The sequence below is a fragment of the Euprymna scolopes genome, chromosome 4 (assembly GCF_053919585.1).
Source record: "Euprymna scolopes isolate OS-2025 chromosome 4, ASM5391958v1, whole genome shotgun sequence".
NCBI lineage: Eukaryota > Metazoa > Mollusca > Cephalopoda > Sepiida > Sepiolidae > Euprymna > Euprymna scolopes.
In genome coordinates this window covers 103715970-103739955 of record NC_136485.1, presented here as the reverse complement: position 1 = coordinate 103739955, position 23986 = coordinate 103715970, and the positions used below count along the sequence as shown (strand labels likewise).

The window sequence follows — 23986 nt, the reverse complement described above, 5'->3', positions numbered from 1 at the left end:
TAAGCCAAATAAAACAGTTTCTTGCAAATCCCTCGATACAGGGTCGACTTAAGACCACCATCAAAAAACTCTGTACCAAATACCACTATGAGAAAATTGAGGGATTACATAATGCAGCTAGGGAGTTGGAAGGAAAAATACCAGCACTTTCCCAGAGAATTAAAAACCAAGAGAACAAGATCAACTCCCAGATACAAAATAGGCAGTTTAAAACAAACCAAAGGACTTTTTACAGACAGCTGATAAGGGACACCATTACTGTAGATAGTCCACCTGCAGAGGAAGCCCTGGAAAACTACTGGAGGCCTCTATTTAAAACAGAAGGCAAATATAATCAAGAGGCCCAGTGGATTGAAGATATCATTATGCTCAATGAAACCAAGCCTCAGATGCCAGAACCAGTCGTAACTCCTGGTATGATATCAAGTAAACTGGCACATTTATCCAACCACAAAGCACCTGGCATCGACAATGTCCAAAACTTTTGGCTGAAGCAATTGACTGCACTCCACTACCACTACAATGATTGCTTCAGCAGGATGCTAAGAGATGAAGAAGCATCACCACCCTGGCTGACAGAGGGGGCCACCAGCCTCATACCCAAGACCTAGGAGACACAACGGCCAAATAAATACAGGCCAATATGCTGTCTTACAACTACTTACAAGTTTTTCACTGGTCTGGTAGCCAATGGTATATATGACCATCTGTCTTCTGGGGCCTACCTTGAAAAAGAGAAGACAGGGTGCAGAAGAAAATGGCTCGGTACCAAAGACCAGCTATTAATCAAGAAGATCGTCCTAGAAGACTGTAGGAAGAGACACAAAAACCTGAGCATGGCATGGATTGATTACCAGAAGGTATTTGACAGCGTTCTACACTCATGGCTACTTCGGTGCCTTGAATTATACAAAGTCCACCCGGTAATTAGACAAACACTGGCTGCTCACCTTCAGATGTGGAAAACGACAATATCATTAAATCACAATGGAGGAAAAACCATCATCCCTGAAGTAAAAATCAAGAGGGGAATATTCCAAGGTGACAGCTTATCTCCCTTACTCTTCTGTATGACAATAAAACCACTAAGCAAGCTCCTGAATAAAAATCCGAGCGGCTACAATTTGAGTCAGGGACGCCACGAGATCCAAGCAAGAGAATAAACCATCTGCTCTTCATGGATGATCTTAAGCTGTATGCTAGCTTTGACACCGACCTGCACCACCTTCTGCAGGTAGTACACACATTCTCCAGTGACATCGGAATGAAGTTTGGCCTGGATAAATGTGCTAAATATACACTCAGAGCTGGGAAGAAGATCCACACAGAAAATATACAGCTTAATGAAAACATCGACATCAGGGATCTAGAAGAGCATGAGCCTTATAAGTACCTTGGCATTGAGGAAAACGAGAACATACAACATGACAAGATGAGGGAGAAGATTAGTAAAGAATATGTACGCCGGGTGAGGAAAATATGCAAAACCCAGCTCACCAATAAAAATAAAATTACTGCCATAAACCAGCTTGTTATGCCAGTAATAACATACAGCTTTGGTATCATTGACTGGCCACAAAAATACATCAACCGGCTAGATGTAAACACACGGAAGCTACTAACGCTTCATAAAATAATATACAGAAATCAGTGTCTACCAAGGCTGTATTTGCCCAGGGGAGAAGGAGGTATGGGACTCTCAGAGATCAATCATCAACATAGGGCAACTATTGTGAGCACCGGTCAGTATCTGAGAAGCTACCAGAATGACACCCCCTAAATAGTATATGAACATCAAGAGACAAGAGCCAGAAGAACAACATCAGTCACCCAGCTGGCCAAGCATTTTGGTCAGGGCTGTCTCTAGATGAGGACGAAACACCAAACAAGTGTGCCACAGAAATAGCAAGAACGAGCCAACAGAAACATACCGAGACCTTTCAACAGATGAACCTTAAAGAATGGGAACAACACCAGCGTGCAAAGTATTTTCTGAGGAAACTCTCTCAGGAATACATAGATAAAGAAGATTCTTGGACTGGCTCAAAAGAGGATCCCTCCACCACGATCAGGAAAGGGTCATAATGGCTTCCCAAGACCAGGGATTGATGACCAATGCATTCTAGAAGATGGCAGAAATCAGTAATGACAATAAATTCAGGTTCTGCCATACAGAATTGGAAAGTGTTGGTCATCTGATATCAAGTTGCAAAGTTCTTCTAGGGGACGGCTAATATACAGCGAGATATGATGGAGTATGCAAGTATCTCCACTGGACAATCTGTAAAAAATTAAACATCCAGTGTAGCAGCAAGTCCTGGGAACATCAACTTGAAAATGAAAGAACAGTTGGAAATGACTTATATACCATACATTACGACCATGTAATCCCTACAGCCACCTACCTTGAAAATGCTGCTGTGAAACCTGACATAGTTATATGGAATAAGTCAGAGAGAGTTGCAACCTTGATTGAAGTGAGTGTTCCTAATGGTGGTGGTCTTAACAGAGCTGAAAGAGAGAAACAGACCAAATACCAAGGTCTCATTTATGATATGAAAAAAACTGGAATCTAAAGGGGATATCAATCTTACCAGTTATCATAGGTGCCACAGGACTTATGAAGAAGAACCTGAAGTCCTACCTTAATAATATTCCTGGTGAACCAAGTGCAAAAGAGATTCAGACAATTGCACTTAAGGGAACAGCGAGGATACTAAAAAGAGCTCTCGCTTGGTTTCAATACAAAAGCGGGGCAATGTTGGCAGCTCGTTTGGCTGCCCCATACCAAGCATTACAATCTTCAAAGGAAGAAAAATAAAAAAGATTGGATTTAATATGAAAAATGTTAATGTCAAAACATATTATTATTGATGAAATGTCATGTGAGCAGATGTTAATGTCAAAGCACTCTATTCAGCGTTTATATATAGGGATACGCGTTTATAGTTTTATCTGTACTTACTCTATTCTTTTTCTCAAACTCGTCTATTATATTAATAAATGACAAAATGGGGGTAAACATTCAAACTAGTCATTACTAGTTCCTCCTTTGAACCAGACGTAATGTAGTGTTCGCTCGGCTTTCTTTGGAACACAACGTCAACAGCTCGAGTTTAGTTGCTGTCTGACGTAACATGGTGATCAGCCAATCACAATGCCGCGCGCTTAGTTTAAACTCGACGCGCATGCGCACGAATGTTACTCCCGAGCAGGTGACGAAAAACTGAATAAATATTGAAAGAGGAAAAAAATCAACAAAAAACTACCATTCATTACATGCAAATCAGTCAGGAAAAGAAAAGCAAAACATGACTTTTTTTGACCGTTTTGGGCCAACAACTACAGACACTGGTCGCCACAATTGACTTTTGTCAATAGCGGAAACTACCGAGGCTACCGAAAGTAAAGACCAATTAACATGTCAGCGTGACGTCATTACCAGATCAACATGTAGGTATATGGCGCCTAAAGTTTCTTTTAACCAACTACGTGATCATGCTAATAGCCGTAAAAAGTATTTTTCGTTGCCCTTTTCCACGCTAATAGCCATAAAAATATTTTTCGTTTCCCCTTGTGGCAATTTTATTAAGGTAATTCAAACGTGCATGTATTTTTTCTAAAGAGAAAGAACACGTCTTCATTTGGATAATTATATAATTGCACATTGGGATAATTAAATCTAACAAATTTTAACAGTAAGCGGACCTGTTTTTGAAATGTCCTCAAATGTCTATCGATGAAAATCGAATATTTAATTTTATTTATTTTTGTAAAATGCAAAACAAACAATTGTTATATGAGAATATTTTTCAGTCCGTTCTTTTAATAATCAATCAAACTTTTCATTGAGTATTTTCAAATATTTTAAAGTTAAAAGCCTTTCTCATGACATTCTTTTAAAACTAGAACAACCGATGAATTCAATATTTTAGCATCAGACGTAATTTATTTCTTTGAAATATATTTAAACCTTAGAGTTTTTTGTTTTATAACATTTAAACTGTAAATAATTTACATGACTGAAATGGGAAATGAAATAAGAAAGTTTATGTTCTCTGTCGAAACAAATTCATCTTAAAAATTCATTAACTAATCAGTTTTAATTAAAGTTTTGATATGAACTAAAAACAAGAGTAAAGTAAATTTTAGTTAACATATTTTCTTTTGCTTATCTTATGAAAAAATGGGTACTTCACAATGATTGCTCCTTGAAAGCGTTTTCTTTTACTTTCTTCGTATATATCTCAGACTTTTTTTTAATCGTACGTTCATTAGATTTATTTTTTTAACTTTTCTTTCATTTGGGGAGGGGGTAAATTTGATTCATAATTTTCTTTCGTGCTTGTTTTTATTTTATTTCATTTTAATTTTCTTATTATTTTCTCCACTAAACATTCTTTTATTTTTGTTAGATTATTTTTTCAGACTTATTCAAATAATGCCCCTCTTTTTTGCCTCAAATAGTACCTGAAAAAAAGTTTTCGTGATTAAATACCACAAAGAAAACCTTTTGCGCATGCGCTTACACGGAGTAATCATTAAATAAAAAAACCGTTTACGCAAGGTCCACGAATCCCGTTAAGTACCAGTAAATGTTGTACGCGCCCTGCTGCAATAATAAGGTTATTATTTAGGAAGCCAATCTTTACAGGGAGCGGGGCTTTCTAACTATTCCGCGCTTTCACCTAACAATTTAATGAAAAAAGATACCATAAAAATTTAATTTAACTTGGAAATACAGAGTGACCTAAAAAAAAACAAAAGCTAAATGGAGGCCATCTAGAACATATGGTGTAGAACGGAGATAAAACGCCAAAGATACTAGTGTTTTGATTTGATGTTTTGAATATAATAAACTAGTTATGACCGAAGTTTCATTTCATTCAGACAAAACACTAAGAAACGGGGCCTAATTAGATGTGGGACCCGTTTTTTTAGTCACCCTGTACTATCAAAAATATAACACGGTGCGTACACAGCACACCCACCATTATTATTATTATTATTATTATTATTATTATTATTATTATTATTATAACAATGATAATTAAAAATTACTGGTGTAGATGACATCGACTGGCACCACATCAACTAGTTCTGAAGGGCCAGGAGGATGGAAAGACCGAGGTGGGAGAGTACTAACTAGATCTCTGCTGGAAGTGTGCAGTTCAAATCTGGAACATTGGGGGGCATTTTGTCACCCCAAACCCCAGTAAACACCAATGGCTGATGGCAACGAGAAATCAATCGCAAGCGGCTGCCGCGATAACGGGCAATCATCTGCACGAGTGGTCAAGAGGTGGAGAACACTGGAAATCTGGGGAGACTTGTTGTCACTCGGTCTCCTGGAAACACCACAGGTTACTGCCAGTGAGCGATCACCGATGATGGCCTGTGAGACAACTCGTAGCGAGTGAAATAATAATAATAATAATAATAATAATAATAATAATAATAATAATGATGTACCCCTCCCAAATTCATCACCACCCTCATTTAATATCGTAGATGTTTACTAAATTTTATTAGTTTTTAACCAATGTTCACATCATGGTAAGATTATTTTTTTAGTTATAGGAACTTCATTTCCGTATTCATATATTCTGCACTTATATAAAAATGAAGACTATAGTGGAGTATAGGGTTCCTAACCATGTAACTGATGAAAATACGCTACACAATTTGATGAAACACATGGGGGAAAATAGACATATATACAAACTTTAAATATAATTTTTGTATTATTTCAACATATAATCTTATGGGGAAAAATCAAGCTCCCCAATAAGGAGCACTCTGAATTGGGGCAAAAATAAGATTTATCTCAATCATGAAATATTTCTTCTTCACCGAACGGGGACAGAAAAGGTGAAGTATTGCATCAGAACAGGTACTACACAGTGATCTTGTCCTAAAGGCCAATAATTGTTGGTTTTAATGTTGCTTTGTGTTTTCCTTAAATTCATAATTCAGTTTTATCAGTATTAGATTATATATTGCTTTAAAATAATGTAATTTTACATAGATAATATTTATATTTTATATTGAAAAAAGTTATTTCATTATTAATCGAATAGGGTTCCATTTCTTATCTTTTTAATATGTGTTAATGCTCATTTTAAAAATGCCTTCACATACTATCAACATTAACAGTTTACCAACATTAAGTGCAGGCATTTTACAGTTATCAGACCTTCATTATCTCGGTGGCCTCGAAACTACACACCCAAACAATACAATGTGCACCATGCGGTCACAAGTGCAGCCTAGCAAAAAGAGGGACGGCTACGGCTGGAGATGTGCGAATGTAAAGTGTCGACGGTGGACAGCAATCAGGACTGGGACTTTTTTCACTAAATCTCAGCAAATAGTATCTTACCAATCCACTTTTATTTTAATATGTTTATTTAAAAAATACTTGAAAAATCCTCCAACCTTCACCATAACCTGAAAATCTCTAAAAAGCAAGTTGGACTTCAAAAAAAGAAAGCTTGTTCCAATTTTTCTTTCATAAACAAAAGATACTTGAAAACAAAAGAAAGTTATTTTCTAATTTTCTTGCTTAAAAAAATAAACTTATCACATTTTATACAAACTTGTTTTAGAAAAACAATTGTTCATTTGAACGTTTTTTTTAAAAAAAAATACTTAAAATTATTTATCTGGAAAATAAAACACAATAATCATTCCTGCACCCAATTAATAAAGATAAAAAATTACGGTAGTTTTTTTGTTTTGTTTTGTTTTTTTATTTCCACATTTAACATTTTACTATTTCTTTTACGTAACGTTTTTATGATTCCCTCGGACACGACCGGAATTATCTGGCTGTTGATGTCATGCTCTTTGGACAGCCGAGCGAATGCTGAGTTACGTCTGGTACAAAAGATGCACTTGTACCTAATGTAAATTGAACACATTTATTGGTTGCACTATGTCATAAAAATAAAACCTAAGATAAGAGTAGAAGTCAAAATAACATGAATCATCGAACCATCTCTCGAAATTCGAAAGAATAATAAATGATTCGTGTTTTCATAATGGATTTCGACACGAAGATATCTATGTATCGAATTCAATGAAAAACATGATCCAGCTGATAATGTATATTTTGATTTTTTTTGTTCAATTCCGTTGTTTTTTTAATGTGTGTACATAAAAGCTCTTGTTTCAATTGATGATAAAATAGTGCCGTAAGCCTGTTACGTCATTTCAACGAGATCTTTTGCATGTAATCTGCATCGTTTTATTTTCTGTTCAGTTGCTGTTATTTCTACATTTGAGCAAATTATTCTGGGAATGTGTGCATAAAACATGTATAGGGGAGGTAGGACTATTATTAGGTTGATTTCTCACAACGGTACTATTCTGCAAATATAACGATAATTCTCTATCTATATAAGAGCCAGATACGTCCAAGGATGGAATACTGTTGCCACATATGGACAGGAGCTGCTAGAAAAGACTTGTCCTGCCTTGATAGGGTTCAAAATAGACTTCGTGGCCTGGTGGGAGATGGCCTTTTCTCTTCGCTGCAACCTCTATCTCACAGAAGAGATGTTGCGAGTTTATCTCTGCTTTATCGTTATTTTCATGGAAAGTGTTCAACTGAGCTTCAATCTATGGTCCCCCCTCGCCCAACTTTCACAAGAAACACTAGACTAGCTGAAACCATTATCAATAATTTTCCCCACTCTTTATCTGTACCTAAACCTAAACATAGATTCCATGATCAAACCTTCTTTCTTAGAACTGCACGCCTGTGGAATTGTCTTCCGTTTTCCTGCTTTCCAGCTGTCTATAATATGGTTGTCTTCAAGTCCAACGTGAACAAGTTTCTGATGAGCCGTTCCGCTTAAGTTAACAAATTTACCGAACTTCCATTACTATCGATTACTATATTGTCCTTTTGACTACTCTACACTCTTTAACCCTTATCCTTGAGTGGCCTATCGGCCTAGATAAGTGCTGCCGCCTATGTAAAAAAGTATGCTTTGCAAGTAAAGGTCTTACATTTATTTCAATCAAAGAATTACGCCTGTAATTCAAGTTTTTATATATAAATTACTAGGTTGTGCATAAAAGTTTCTTAGACCATCTCGAATAACTGAAAAATACTACTGTATTTTTCGACTGGATGGTGTATTTATAATTAAGTTAAGCAAGCGTGCGGGGTTTGACTTCCAACATAAATGGTGCACTGTTTAGATAGCAATATGAAAACGTTGAAAATAAATGATGACCGAAAAAATTAGGATCATCTAAAAAATCAAACAAAAGCACGCGATGTACTTTTATATATATATATATATATATATATGTATATATATATATATATATATATATATATATATATATATATATATATATATACTAGCAAAAGTACCCGCCGTTGATTGGGTTCAAAAACAGCCTACAGAAAATTGACTGATTTATTAAAGTATGATAGGTTATGAAACGGAAGTGTTGTAAAGATATAGCTTCGAATTTGGGGGTATAGAAACCAAAGCAAAATATGATGAAAGTACAAATTAAATAGATAAACCCCATAATTTATTATACCATACCTATTGACACTGAAACACTTATCACAATATTCTGTGGATCTATATTAAAAAGACTTATGACATATTTCCATTCTATGGAGGTCAGGTGCGAACGAATACCCCATAATTTTTATTATACTATATTTATTCAAACTTGAAACATAATTATCAGAGTATACTTACGCAGATAGATATGAAAAGTCTTTATTAAAGTGTGTGCCTATTTCCATTCTATGGAGGCCAGGCGCGAACGCGGACCCCCAAATGTTATCATACCATCCCTATTTAAGTTAAAACATACTTATCAAAGTATTATTATGTACATCTATATCGAAAACACTTGTAAACATTTTTTTTTTATTTTTTAATTTTTTTTCCATACTTTGTGGACCAGGCGCATACGCAGCCCCCAGAATTGTAATGAATCATCATTATGCCAGATCAAACATACCCATTCCTGTGTCTCGACACATCTTCTATCATTATATGTGATCAGTTTTCCATAATAGTCAACCATATAGGAGCCTATTCGTGACCAGACACACACACAGACGTCCAGTTTTATTTTATAGATATATATCGGTGGCCGAATTCCACCTTTTCAGTGACACAGTGTTAAATACAATTGAAGTATATGCAAACATATAATTAAATATCCTCAGTTTGGTTATAAAAAATATTACGTCAGTATTAAAATAAGTTTAATAGTTATTAGCTAACTAGATACACACGCATATATATATATATATATATATATATATATATATATACATACATACATACTAGCCTGGGAGCCATACGTTGCCCGGGTGTATGGAGGTGTATGTTGTGCAATAAAAATGGCAGTAGGAAGGCAGGCTCGAACGCGTACCGCGAACGAGGAAAAGAATGGGAGGAAAACGTGACGTCTTTGCTGTTACAACCAGCGTCAAACAGGAAGTAATGTAGGTTTAAATTAAGGCTAGACAATAGAAAAAGAGGGGATGACTTTCGACAATATCGGCGAAAAAAGCGACCCCTCCCTGTAGAAATGTACCCAGTTAAAAGTGAAAAATTAGTGTTTTAAGCCAATTCTTCGATATTTGTCGTCTGAAAGTTCGAGCTTAAAAAAGATACTGATCTTATGAAAATCTGTCGCCTCTGTCGAAAGTTTTAGGCACAAACATACATACATACATTTATATGTTGATAGCTCAAATTTCCAACCCAAACCGATTAAAAAGCTTGCCCTATCTCTGAATACCCTTTATGTAAAATTTCATATGTAATTTGGTAGAGACCGCAGAGGTCATTTCCATTTTTAATTTTGACCCTAATTATGACTAGTTAGCATTTATTGTTTTGGGCTCAAATCAAGTTATTAAGTTGGATCAGTGTCCTGGAAAACTATATCTAAAATTTCAAGTCTTTAGACCCAACAGTGTCGGAGGAGTTTGGTAAAGTTCCCAAAGGTCAAATCGTGGAACTTTGACCCATTAACAACCAAATTTCATTGCCCTGTATATCAAATTTCGAATCTGTAGACTGAAAATTGACAGAGTTATTGTGTAGGGAACTGTAAACAGACAGACACACACACAGACAGACACACAGACAGACACTTTCACTTTTATATATATGCACAATATATATATATATATATATATATATATATATATATATCGCCAGATTGCACTCATTGTAGCATCATTTTTATTGATGTTGATTATTTCATTTTGATTGGATATCGTGGACTATGATGACATGAATTTTTTTTGTATTACTGCTTACGAATTTTTTACCTTAGAAGACTAAATTGTTATGGTCGTTTATCTTTTTGTGTATGACCACGTTCGTATATTTTGAGATTGGATTAATATGCATATTCTCGATAATACTCGTCTTTTAAAATCAATCTGATTTCGTATTTTTATCTTTATTGATATTGAGATACGTATACTTTAATATGTTGTTCAATTAAACTCGTTTTGGACTCTGTATCTTCTAAATATTATTATTGTTGTAAATTAGTTACTTAGGAGTCGATATAGAAGCTGTGCCCTACGAAGAAATCCACTGAATTGTCATGCTTCAAACACCGTATAGAAATTTGATTGGTAGCTGTTGTAGTTAATCATTTAGTAGTATAGTCCATTATGTAAAGGGAAGACATGAAATAAATTGGAAAATTAAGAACATCATTCACTACTGAAATTTAGAGGATATTAAGTGATTGATAATTTAAAACATGCCTCCTGGAATAATTAATTTGTGACATATTCATTTATATGTGACAAATATGACCGCTACGTTTTCTCCTTCTTTTTCTTTTTCTACTTCTTCTTCTTTTAATAATAATAACAATAATAATAATAATTTCCAATCAGATCGATTTTTGACTTGTGTGAAAGCTCCATGTGAGCCAATAATAATAATAATAATAATAATAATAATAATAATAATAATAATAATAATAATAATAATTATTATTATTATTATTATTATTATTATTATTATTATTATTATCATGATATTTATTTTTATTTTCATTATATCCACTAGCATTTCAGCCCGGCGTTGCCCGGGTGTTTGCGTGTGTATGTTTAGCAAAAAAAAAAGAAAAAAAAAATTGGTAGTAGGAAGGCATACCGTACCGCAAAGGAGAAAAAGAACGGTGTAAAACCTAACGTTTATCCTGTTACGACCACCGCCAAACCGGAAGCGACATTTTTTTTAAATTAAGGCTAGACAATCTAAGAGAGAGGATAACTTTAAAAAATATCGGGGGAAAAAGTTACGCCCCCTGTAGAAAAGTGCCTAGTTGAAGGGGAAGATATTAATTTTTTTAGCCAATTTTTCGATATTTGTCGTATGAAATGTCTAACTTTAAAACGATACTGATCTTGGTAAAATCCGTCGCCTCTATTGAAAGTTGAAGGCAGACACGCAAACATACATACATACATACAAACATTTATATATTAGTAATTAAAATTTTTCGACCCAAACTGATGAAAAAGCTTGCCCTATCTCTGAATACCGTTTATGTAAAATTTCAAATATTTTGACCAGAAATCCTCTGAGTAATTTGGAAGAGACCGCAGAGCTCAATTTTATTAAACTTTTACCCCTATTATGACCCCTTTAAATTTATTGTTTGGGGCTTAAATCAAGTTATGTAGTTAGATCCATGTCCAAGGTACCTATATCTAAAATTTCAAGTGCGTAGACTCAAAATTGTCGGAGGAGTTTGGTAGAGTTCTCAAAGGTCAAATCGTTGAACTTTGACCCCTTAATCGCCAAATTTCTGGCCAGAAACTGATCACATCGATTTTCTCAAATCCTATTACCAAAATTTCGAGTCTGTAGACTAAAAATTTACAGAGTTATTGCGAAGAGAAATGTACACAGACACACACAGACACGTTCACTTTTATATATATATAGATAGATAGATTATATTCATTATTATTATTTTTTTTTTAGTAGTAGTAGTAGTAGTAGTATCTCATCATGCATTATTCACACATTCATGACTGCATGATTAAACTTTTACTTTCAAACAAGCTGAACTCGTCAAACTCATTCTTAATAAGTATTAATGAAGATTATTAAATCATCACTATTGCAAACTTAAACACAATTAAACATGAGTCTCTTTTAATTATTATATTATGAAACGACGTAATTTTATATACAGATTAAGCCAAATAAACCACAGAAAAGTCTTCCTATAATGATTAATAAATCTATTCAGTCAAGAAATAATAATAATAATAATAATAATAATAATAATAATAATAATAATAATAATAATAATAATAATAATAATAATAATAATAATAAACAAAGAAAGACGCATTGCATCTCAATTACGAACTATAGATAGGAATTTTAACGGTCATGCCCATTCCAAAAAGAACATGATTGCATCATATGTTTAATTATAACTGCAAGGTCCACTAAAAATGGCAATTTCTTATTTCATAGCGCTACAGATATAAATATGACAACATAAATACGAGATGTATAATTTGGAATTGATTACAGATTAAGATTAAGGTTTATAACAATATGAATTAGGGACATTGAAAAATTAGGATTATGTTAGCAATTGGTTTATAAGGCAATTGAATTACAAAAGCAATTTAAAATTGTACGAAACACTGATTATCTACAGAATATTAAAGAGGAAAACGTATTACGTAAGACGATGACGTAAGTGATACAATGACATATATTTTGTTTGCTTTTTCCATAGAATTTTATTACAGAACAATTGATGCAGAACACAGATTTTGCACACACACATATTTATATATATATATATATATATATATATATATATATATATATATATATATATATATATACTTATATATATATATAATTAGATACATGCAACTTTGTTACCAAATGACTGCGCTCATTTATTGCAAATGTCACACAAAGGTAAGTTATATATATAACAGTGGTTTTAATATTATTTTTGACAGAGATTCAAGCGATACTTTTTAAATCGAACATCTGATTCTAAAAATAGTTATTTTCGTTAGGATAAAAATGAATAAGTTTTGCAATATAAAACTTAAATAGTACGGTACATTAATTAAACATTATAATTGATTATAGGAACAATCTTAAACTAATCAAGTAAGAGCTCTTCTTCGAAATAAAAGTAATACGTTTGAATTTCACTCACGCCACTTCAAATAATTAAACTTCAAATAAACTTTTTTTAACTGAGTTTGCTTTAAACTAACTGCTTGGTATTAAATGATTATTTTCTTTTATCCAAAATTCACAGACGGTAATGCCTCACGCTATTACAGTACAAACACAACTTAACATGTTTTTATATTTGAAAAATTTGTCAAATTTAACGCCTCTTTCAGCCCTCGGGTTGCCAACCGTTGTTTTGACCCCCTTCCATTATCACTTTTTAAAACCTCTCTCTGCCCAGGTTGAACTGTTGTTTAATTCCGCCTTCTCGCCCACTTTCCGCACCAGGCAACACCGGGTACAGCCGCTAGTATGCGTGTCTGGTTTAATACGACTGAGTTCCTTTTTTCCAATGTTGCTTGTTATCTTTTCTATTTGCAGCGCGGTCTTTCTTGTTTCGTCTAGTATGTTATATAGTATTGTGCCCAGTGGTTTATGTTCGGCCATATTTTATAACTTACCAGCTGAAACCAGAAAGACCGCTCGGCGAAGAGAAAAGTTAACCACTATAATTGAGTAAAAGACCAACACAGTCGTGTTTAACCAGACATGCATAAATAATGACTTGCTACCAAAGTATACACACACACACACACACACACACCACAGACATACACATATATACGCATATATATGTATGTATATATATATATATATATATATATATATATATAGAGAGAGAGAGAGAGAGATTAGATAGATGATTTTATTTTAGCTGACATTCTTAGAAATCAACAATTTTTTCCTAGAGCAAATGCCTAAACATTGTATAAGTGTTGTAGACATAAGAGTATTCCGATAACGTTGTTATCGTCTCATATATTGCTTTAGAATAGATATTAACACCGATTATGTACCCTCTAAAAATTGACTACGACAACGTTACTTTTCGTGGTCTTACCGGATTCCAGAGCAAGGATCTATCTACTCTAGTGAGTATCCAGCATACTAGTGGTAGTAGAACCAATATAACTTGGACAATGCGCACTACTCCTTGTAAAAGCGAGGGTTGTTGTTTTTTAATCATACAGTTCATCATTCGATTGTTTTGCGGTTTCGGGGTATTATGAATGTGTATTATATATTCTATCATCTATGATCAAAGGAGGAGATATAATTATCAACATTGATAATTTTTATTATAGACACTATAGGAAATATCGTTTGATTTGTTTGTATTATTCCAATAATTTCATTATTTTTTTTGTATAAGATTATCATTGTTCATTATAGTCTATTTGCTCATCTGAAAAATTAAGACTGATATTTTTGCTAAGGAGTGCAGAAGTACCTTACTACTAAATAGAAATTTTTTTAATTATTTAGCAGGGATGGAATCAGGCTCATACGCCTCTGATATGTCTAGGGTGTCTATGAACGCAAGACAATTTAGAAAGGGTGATTTTCAGATCATCGAGTGTGGGTTCTATTCGCAAAAAGAGTTTGGGAGAAAGATGTTTGTTGAGTCTAAAATTGATTCGGAAGCAAACCATCGCCAAGCATTGATAAATTGATATTTGGTTGCAAGAAGTTTTAACTGTTTTCTGTCATTATGTATGTTCACATATTTGCAGCTGAACCCATCGAATAATACACAAATTTAAATTACAAAAATTGATTCTGTATACATATTTTTTTCAAAGGAAACTTGATGTAAACAAAATAGCAAAGAGGAAATGAAACAATGAACATTGTTAAAGTATTTTCTTATAAGTATTATAACCAATGACCAACTAATTAAAGTCAGAGTAGCACTGACTTAATCCCAATTTTTATAACCGCACTCACAACAGATATGTAGTAGTAGTAGTAGTAGTAGTAGTAGTAGTAGTAGTAGTAGTATATCAGTGGTTGTTGTGCTAATAGGAACTAACAGAGAGTATGAAGAGAGTGTGATGCCGATGTCTAACTTTATTTATGAATGTATTTATATTTTAAAATAAAGATTTTTTTCCATGGAAACGTATCAACAAAATGATTAATTCAATTAATCACCTGGTGTTGTTTTCATATACATATGAGACACCACTATTCAAGCTCTAAAGATTAATCAAGCACAAAGGTCGTTTATTTATATATATAGTCAATTGGAATACTATGAAAAGATTGGAAAAGAAGACATTGAAGTAAAGCGTACGGATCGCAGTTCTCCAATGAAAAAAAATCTTAACGAAATCATGTTCCTTCCTGATAAGAGAACATTTTCTCCGCATACGTATCGTTCGATTGAACACAATAAAATACCTTTAACTTTTCAGTTAAAGAGAATAGACATAAATCTTCTAGCCGTCGGGGAAACCCTTCTATACTAAGACATCTTTTATTTTCCTACTTCCAGAGTGCTCCCTTTTGTGTACTGGTGTCCGTCATGGTAATAACAACCTTATTCCACATACTGCTCTCGTCGGGATACAAACACATACCAATAGACACAAAAAAAAAACATTTGATTTTGGAAGCAAGTCTAAACTTGTTATAAAAAATGAAAATATGTTAATGACCGGAGTGAGAATTATAACGTGTGCCGGTTTAAAATGGTGAATAATATTTTACTACTAAAATACAAAAGACCGGACGCGACATGGATTCGGTTTTTAATGAAGGAAGTCCCCATCCAAGTGGTAGCATAATGAGGAATTTTTTAAGAATTGTATGGATAGAATTTGTCGGCATTCCATGATAGAACGATATCGCACGACAAACAATAAATCATCCTCTTGAATTAATCGGTAGTACCTGGGATAATTAGAACCATGCTTCACTGAAAAAAGGGGGGATTAATGATTGCTCAAGGGAGGGAGAGCAGTGTGCACTTACCTTGCTTACTAACAAAAAGAGATTGCCTTGCCTTCTTTGCCTTTTAAAGTTTTTTTTTTCCCCCAGGTCAGGTGACAGTTAATCATATGACCTTTTGGTTATTTAAAGAGAGATTCTGCCCAGTGGTTATGTTTTTTTTTCAGATGCATTTGTGGCTGGTGCCGGAAAGCTACTCTTTGATTACCTCATCTTTGCTGGCTAGAAATTGTTAACTGACTGTCACGTCGCAGAAGAGGGCCAATTCTTCCGCAACGTAAGGTAGGTGCACATTGCTTCCTTTTCCTCGACTTAGCAGTCATTGGATTTTAAGGGAAAATTATTTTTTTTCAGATTTTGCGGAAGAATTCCTTTACTAACATGACCAGACGCAACGCAGATTTACAGAAAAGAATTTCTTTTCTATGGACCAAAATCAGAACTATTCTGGAGATGGCTCACTTGGAAGATAAACTTTCTAGTAAATCATTTGCTGCATTGCAGAAATCTGTTACCGAATATTTAACTGAAGTTGAAATATGTGTTAGCAAGATTCAGCTGTTATCTGAGGAGAAGGAGAACTGGGTTCAAATTGAGAAAGAATCTCTGGCACGTACCCTAAGATTCAGAAGGGGACTTGAGCAGCTCGAATTTAAGTTCCTCCCTAGTACGTCTAAGTCCATAAGTTCTGCTCCATGTTCCCCTGGAATTGAAAGAAGTGCGTCTTCTTTTATCGTGAAGCCGCCTCAGCTTCAGATTACTGGACCTACCTTTGATGGGTTGGAGATGCAATCCAACTCCAGGAATTTCAGGAACTTCCTATCACGATTTGAAAATTGTGTAGCCGGCATGGCTAACCATGCCGAAAGACTGAATTTCCTTAAATGTTCGCTGCCTGGTCAACCTTTGTTACTCATCAATCATATAACTACTTGCAATAGAAATTATGAGGTGGCCCTTTCTGTCCTGAGGAGCGAATACCTCGATGAGGATGAAATAATAGCCCACATATTCCAAGACATATTGGACTTCTCCTATAAACGAGATAGAGGTTATATCACTCTGACTAACTTCATTACCCCAGCAGTCTCTCTTCTGGCGGAGCTGGAAGGTGCATTTGGCTGTTCTTTCTCTAAGGACCATTCTTCGGGGGCTCGACTTATGGCGAAGATTCTCGTTTCCAAATTCCCCAGAGAGGTCCGAGGGGAGCTGATTCAAATTTCTAGGAAGAGAATCCCCACCTTATCGTCCATTTTGCAGGATACTAGGGAAGCGGTTAAACCTCTTCTCATCAAGGGGCACGAGCTCCCTGGCTCCACCCTTAATACTAGTCGGGGGTCATTGGGGGATTGTTCATCTGGGCCAAGGCCTGATCCCTCTCGAAGTGACTCTTCACTTCAGGATAACTCTACTTGTCGCACTCCAGGTGGACACTTCTCATGCCTCCCCCCTGTTTTGTGTGTTACCTTTGGGAAGGATGGCAACCAGGTTTCCGCCAACTGTTTGTTGGACACTGGCAGTGGCCGGACTTATCTGTCGGGTTAGATGTTAGAACCCCTTGGTCCCTTAGCGTCCATTGGACTGGATTGCGAAATTAAATTGACTACCATACTTGGAGACTGTAATAGGAACTTTAGGGAAGTAAAATTTGAGGTGAGTGTTGGATCTCGTTCTCCACATTCTCTTCCTAGGAGGACCTGCATATATCTGTGCACATTTAGGAGTTAGATACTCTTTTAGACGGGTTCCAACGGCATAATTGCCCCCTAGCGGGTGGATTTGTGAGAGGCACACACTTCATTCCAATTCATGGAATAATTGGATTGGATTTTATTCAAAGCTTGGGAACTCTCCAACTGGTTCCTTGTTTGTATGGGCAAGCCTTTATTATTCCAACAGGACTGGTTCCCTTTGGTGAGGTGAAGCAGTTCCTTGATTTGGACCATTCTCTGGATGCGAACCCAGAGAGCCTTACCTTCAATTCTGTTCTAGCATCAACCGCTGGAGTCAACCCCGCTCACCTTTGTTTCGTGCTATGAGGATCCACTTAGTGATTTTTCCCCGACAGTGACATGCCAAGGGGGTAAGAGAAAATGTTTGGATGGAGTTGCTGGGAATAACAGAACAAGAATTAACAGATTATGATGAGCGGAAGATTGCGCTCTTCCAACAATCCATCTTGTTTAAAGATAACAAGTATTATGCCCAGTTGCCCTGGGAAGAAGATACAATATCGCGTGTCCCCTCTAACCATGCTGTCGCCTTGCGCATATTAGAACATATAGCGCGAAACCTGGAGAGGAAACAGCTTTACCTGAACTATCTGCAGGTTTCTCAGCCGCAAGAACGGGAGGGTATAATAGAGGAGATTTTTGTGCCCCCTCAGAGATTTAACGAATTTATTTGGATTCCGCATAGACCGGTTGTGAAATCGGACCCGACTACGACCACCAAAATTCGGCCAGTATTATACTGTAGCCTCAAAGTTGGGGACTCTCCATCTTTGAATGAAACTACTTACCAGGGAGTAAACTTAACAACTGACCTGTTGGATTTGCTACTCACTTTCCGCTCCAATAATCATGTTGTATTGGCAGACATCAAGGAGGCCTTTTAGATGATCAGCCTGAAGCTGGAATCAGATAAGAACAGGTTCTGTTTTTTTTAAGGATGGCGAACGACTACGTTGTTTTAGGTACAACGCAATAATTTTTGGGCTTGCTTCCAGTCCTTTTAACTAAAATTATGTTCTCTGATATCATGCTGCACAGTTTCCTATGGATAACTGCAGATTTATGATGGAAAATCGTTTTATATGGATAATCTCATCATGTCTAGTGATAGTCCAGAAAAGCTGTGTGGATTATACACTCTCTCTCTCGGGAGAGGTTACATCAAGGAGGCTTCGAACTACAGTCTTGCCATACTGACCATGTAGGAATTCGAAGCAAGATGGAGAAGCATGGTACACTGAGTGTTCATGGCAATTGTTGGGAAAAGGTACTTGGTTATCGGTACTGTCCTCTCTCCGACACCCTTCGATTGGCTGCGGTTAAGTGCAGCCCTGATGCTTCTACTAAGAGACAAATTCTCGGGGAGACCGCAAGAGTCTATGGTCCTTTATCATTGTGCTTGCCCGTTTCATTTCGAGGTCGTATTCTGCTAAGCAGGCTTTGGGAGAAAGGATTAGCGTGAGATGTGTTGGTTCCACCTGTTTTTTTCCTCATGGAAGAAACTTTCATCAGATCTTTCTGGATTGGGGACCATTTCCTTTCCCCGTAAGGCACTCAGTGAGAGTGAACTTGCCGAACTCTTCCTATTTTGTGACGCCTCCCCGGAAGCCTATGGGTTCGCGGCATATGTGGTTCAGAAATGTCGATCTTCTTTTGTATTTGCCAAAGCTAGGGTGGCTCCTTTGAAAAAGAAAACACTTCCTACTCTGGAGCTCATGGCTGTGTTCCTTGCCATGAAGTGTGTGCTCACGATTCTAAGAAACTTTGGGGGATTCACTCCTTCTGAAATTCACGTGGCCACAGATTCTCAAGTGGTCCTCTCTTGGCTTATCTCGGGGACCATCGCGAGCAAGAACCTGTTTGCCTGGATTGGCTAAAGGATATCCAGCAGATGAGCGTTGAATTGGAAGCCACACTCAGTTTGTATCCCTTATTTCGGTACATTCCAACGGCAGAGAACCCCGCTGAGTTGATCACAAGGGGAATGACGCTGGAAAGGTTCAAAACCTGCTTCCAATTCTGGTGCTATGGTCCAGGTTGGTTGAGTGGCGGCACCCCTCCTTGGGCTACTCAAGACTTGCCATGCCTCCACAAACGCAGCCAAGGTATGGCTCGTGCATCTTGGAATGCTGCGATCCTCCATGGAGAGGAAACACTTACTGTTCTGCCCCTGAAAAGGGTATCTTCATTTAATAAACTCTTAAGAGTGACTTCCTTAGTCCTGAAATTTATCAATCGCTTGCGCCGGTTAGAAGTTGACAGTGAAAAACTGGCAGCAGTTTTGCTTATGCAGACGATGCAACGCCAGGTATATGCTGAGGAACTGGATTTTTTTATCCTTCGGGGAAGACGGTACCTGGGTTGGTGCGGGACCTTGATTTGTTTATTGACGATGAAGGTCTAATCAGGTCAGGTGGCAGAATTGGTAGATTTCTCCACTTTAGCATGGAGGTTAAACACCCTATTCGGTTGGCAAAGAATCACCTGATTATCAAGCTTATCATAATGGATGCACATGCTAGGAACCAGCAATTAGGGATTGCGTCCACTTTAGCGGAACTGAGACGTTGTGACTACTGAGTGCCAAAGGGCAGACAGGCAGTGAAGACGATCCTTACTTCCTGCGCACTGTGCCGAAGGTACAATGCCAGACAAGTCTTGCCACCCAATGTAGCTAACCTGCCCGCATCCCGCATTGAACTGGAAGTTCCCTTTAAGCATACAGGAGTTGATTTCACTGAACACCTTTGGGTAAGGAAAGGTGGTAAGGAGGGGAAAATGTATTTACTGATCTTCACGTGTCTATGTGCCAGAGCTATACACATCGAATGGGTGCTTGACATGAGTGTATTGGCCTTTCCGCAGGCATTGGTGCGGTTCACGAACCTGTATGGCATCCCGTCTACCATCTACAGTGATAATGCTAAAACTTTCTTAGGGGGCGGTCGATTATTTAAAAGGTTGATGTTAAACCATGATTACCAACAGAAGTTTGGCTCCTGTTCTATCAAGTTCTGTCCCATTCCACTTTACTCACCTTGCGTTTGGGAGAGGAGTATCCAGACAATTAAGAATTGTCTTTACAAGGTGGTTGGTAGAGGTGAGATGAATTATTTTTGTTTACTTACCACCATATCGGATATCTAAAGAACTATCAATAACGGCAGTAACTCCTAACATGTTTTTGCGGCCTAATTAGAGTCCTGGGTTACTTTTAGATCTGAACGATGAGGATTTTGGCTCCCACCTCCCACCCAACCGAGAAAGGATGCTCAGGACCATGCAGTTTCGGGACCAGTGCCTGGAGAGTTATCGAACTCTGTGGTATAATGAGTACCTGTCGAGCCTCTGGGAGAAACCCCAGGGGCGTTCTAGAGTGCCCTTCCAAAACAGATTAAAGGTTGAAGATGTGGTATTGGTGAGGAACCCACATAAGCCTAGGCCGTTTTGGATTCTTGGGATCATTTTGGAGATGTTTTACGGAGAAGATGGGGTAATCAGGTCAGCAAGGGTAAAAGAGGGGGGTGATGCGGTGCGTATCCACCCGTTAAAAAATCCTATTTCCCCTTGAATTATCCTTAAGTGGAGAGGATCAAGAGGGATCCAGACCTACATCTGTTGATAGGCCTGAGGATGGGATTAACGCTATTCCTTCTCAATCAACACCTGCCAACGAAGTAATTTGGCTTTGTCCTATATATAGGGTGATCAGGACATGATTTCTTGCGATGGATGTGATGACTGGTGTCACTTCCAGTGTGTGGGAATCGAGTCTCCACCTCCTACCAGACAGAAATGATATTGTCCAAGTTGTGCAACCCGGAGACGGCGGCGAGGTAGACCTATCCTCCTTTCTGAATAATTAGTAACCAGCAAAAAAAAAAAAAAAAAAATTTATACTTACAGGTTAAGTACCTTGAGTAAGTGCATGCCTTATATTTTTTGTTTTCCTTCATTTTTTTTTCTTTCCTGGGGAATGTGTGAAAAAAAGAGAGGGATTAATGATTGCTCAAGAGAGGGAGAGCGGTGTGCACTTACGTTGCTTACTAACAAAAAGAGATTGCCTTGCTTTCTCTTCCTTTTTAAAGTTTTTTTTTCCCAGTGAGAGTTAATCAAATGACCTTTTGGTTATTTAAAGGGAGGTTCTGCCCAGTGGTTATGTTTTTTTTTCAGATGCATTTGTGGCTGGTGCCGGAAAGCTACTCTTTGATTACCTCAGCTTTGCTGGCAAGAGATTGTCAACAGACTGTCACGTCGCGACAGAGGGACAATTCTTCCGCAACTTAAGGTAGCTGCACATTGCTTCCTTTCCTCGACTAAGCAGTCGTTGGATTTGAAGGGAAAATTATTTTTTTTCACATTCCAGACTAAACAGCTTAGTAAGAGGGTTCATATTGTTTTAAAATGCCCGTATAAATCAAATTGTTGCAAGCGTTACCGCTATTAGATAAAAATAATATCATTTGCAATACATATTTTGTATTTTATAGAAGTATAAACAACCTTAAAAGGAGCACAAAGTGAATAGAATGTACAGTTTTATTGTACATTCTATTCATGTTAAAATCAATTGTTGTCTGTATTTTTTGTATTATTTCTTCGTCTTCTTCTTCTCGTCGTCGTCGCCGCCGCCGCCACCACCACCACCACCATCACCATCATCATCATTATTATTATTATTATTATTATTATTATTATTATTATTAACAACAACTATATAATATTCTACTTGTTCGTTTCCACGTCGGTACATTACGCTTTAAAAAAAGTCAAATACAATATTTAGGGGCTAACTTGCTTTTAATAAGGCTAAATACGCAAATTTATATTTAAATTGGCACGTCTGGCAACATTAAACAGAAATTAAACGTGATCTCCTTTTGATGTAGATTCGTTTTCGAATATCATTATAATTTATCCGTTGTAGTGCCGTGAATTAGAACTTGTAGTAATTTCGATCTGTAGTGGTTCTTCACCAGAGAAATAAGTCGTCACAATGTTACGTGAAAAAGAAAAGAAATGTTATACAGAAACAGAACAACAAAAGAAAATGTTGTCTCTTACACGGTGATTTTATTATGATTTTATTGAACTATTGAACACAATATTTCTTTCTTTTGAAAATGCTACTATTATACCAATATTTTATATTACTTAATTTATTTCACTCGGGCCAGTTGTATATTTAAAACGCAATGTACAGTATTTTTATATAAATGTTAAACTCATAAATATTTATTATTATTATTATTATTATTATTATTATAAGTAGTAGTAGTAGTAGTAGTAGTAGTAGTAGTTGGAGGAGGAGGAGTATCACCGTAATCATCTTCATCATATTGAACGTGTACAACAATTGTTACCGGTTCGATAGAAAGCTTGATTTTTAAATTTCTGCTATTTCTCTACGGATTTCTGTCAGTATTTCATATACAACAGCCATGTTAATTTTCTGACTCGTTTTGAGATATGACTTCATGGATAGTAATGTCTCTCTGCACTTTTCCCCTTTTTGTTTTGTTGTCTTTGACCTCTTCATAATAACATCGATTAAATCGTGCAGACGGTTTGTGCTTGCATGTTATCTTTTCTTGCATTAGTGTAATAGGCTATATTCTAAACAGTAAATAACCATGCTTTACTCCCAGCTTTGAAAAATGCTCGTAGAAATGGTATATAATACTATGGAAATATTAAATCAAAATTAGAGATGTTTGAATTCCTTGCGTAAAAAGACACAACAAAGAGTAAATGAAAAATTAGTTTCGACAACAGTGAAGAAATGGTTTTGTGTTCATTAATATAATTTAGATCAATTATTTACACAAACTAATGAATCTCAATATATTATTCTGAAACAATTTCATATTTAAAACTTTGCAATAAAGCAATAAATGAATAAAATGTCAAATCGGAGATCTATGATACCGCACTATGTATCTAATTATTTTGTTAGTATTATTATTATTTGGGAATGATATCCCATGCATGAGATAATAGTAGCTTTGTTGAAGTGAAGGACATTCTCACGTGTGGGCTATTCTGCAAGCACGGTAGGGAGATACGATCTTCCTCGCAGAAACATTTACAATGACTTCAATGTATTTGTTCTAATTCATATTGTCTGTGCATTTAAAGCCGATGGTTGGACGAAGTACGTTCAGGTAGTGAATCATTAGTCAGGGAATTTAATGGTTAAAATGATTTCTT

At 36.2% G+C, this 23986-nt stretch overlaps 2 protein-coding genes across 2 annotated transcripts; both read left to right on the top strand.

Annotated features, from left to right (window-relative positions):
• Positions 1-18144: 18144 nt before the first annotated feature.
• On the top strand, positions 18145-18660 carry LOC145271741 (uncharacterized). Its single transcript, XM_080127006.1, has one exon. The coding sequence runs from the start codon at positions 18145-18147 to the stop codon at positions 18658-18660; it is 516 nt and encodes a 171-aa protein (XP_079983132.1).
• Positions 18661-19239: 579 nt separating this feature from the next.
• On the top strand, positions 19240-19653 carry LOC145271725 (uncharacterized). Its single transcript, XM_080127005.1, has one exon. It carries the CDS (start codon positions 19240-19242, stop codon positions 19651-19653), a length of 414 nt encoding a protein of 137 aa, XP_079983131.1.
• The last annotated feature ends 4333 nt before the right edge of the window (positions 19654-23986 follow it).

Bases quoted from the DNA above. Each gene is read 5' to 3' on its own strand.
- LOC145271741 (XM_080127006.1), top strand. From the start codon at position 18,145: ATGGAGTTGCTGGGAATAACAGAACAAGAATTAACAGATTATGATGAG.
- LOC145271725 (XM_080127005.1), top strand. From the start codon at position 19,240: ATGTGTTGGTTCCACCTGTTTTTTTCCTCATGGAAGAAACTTTCATCA.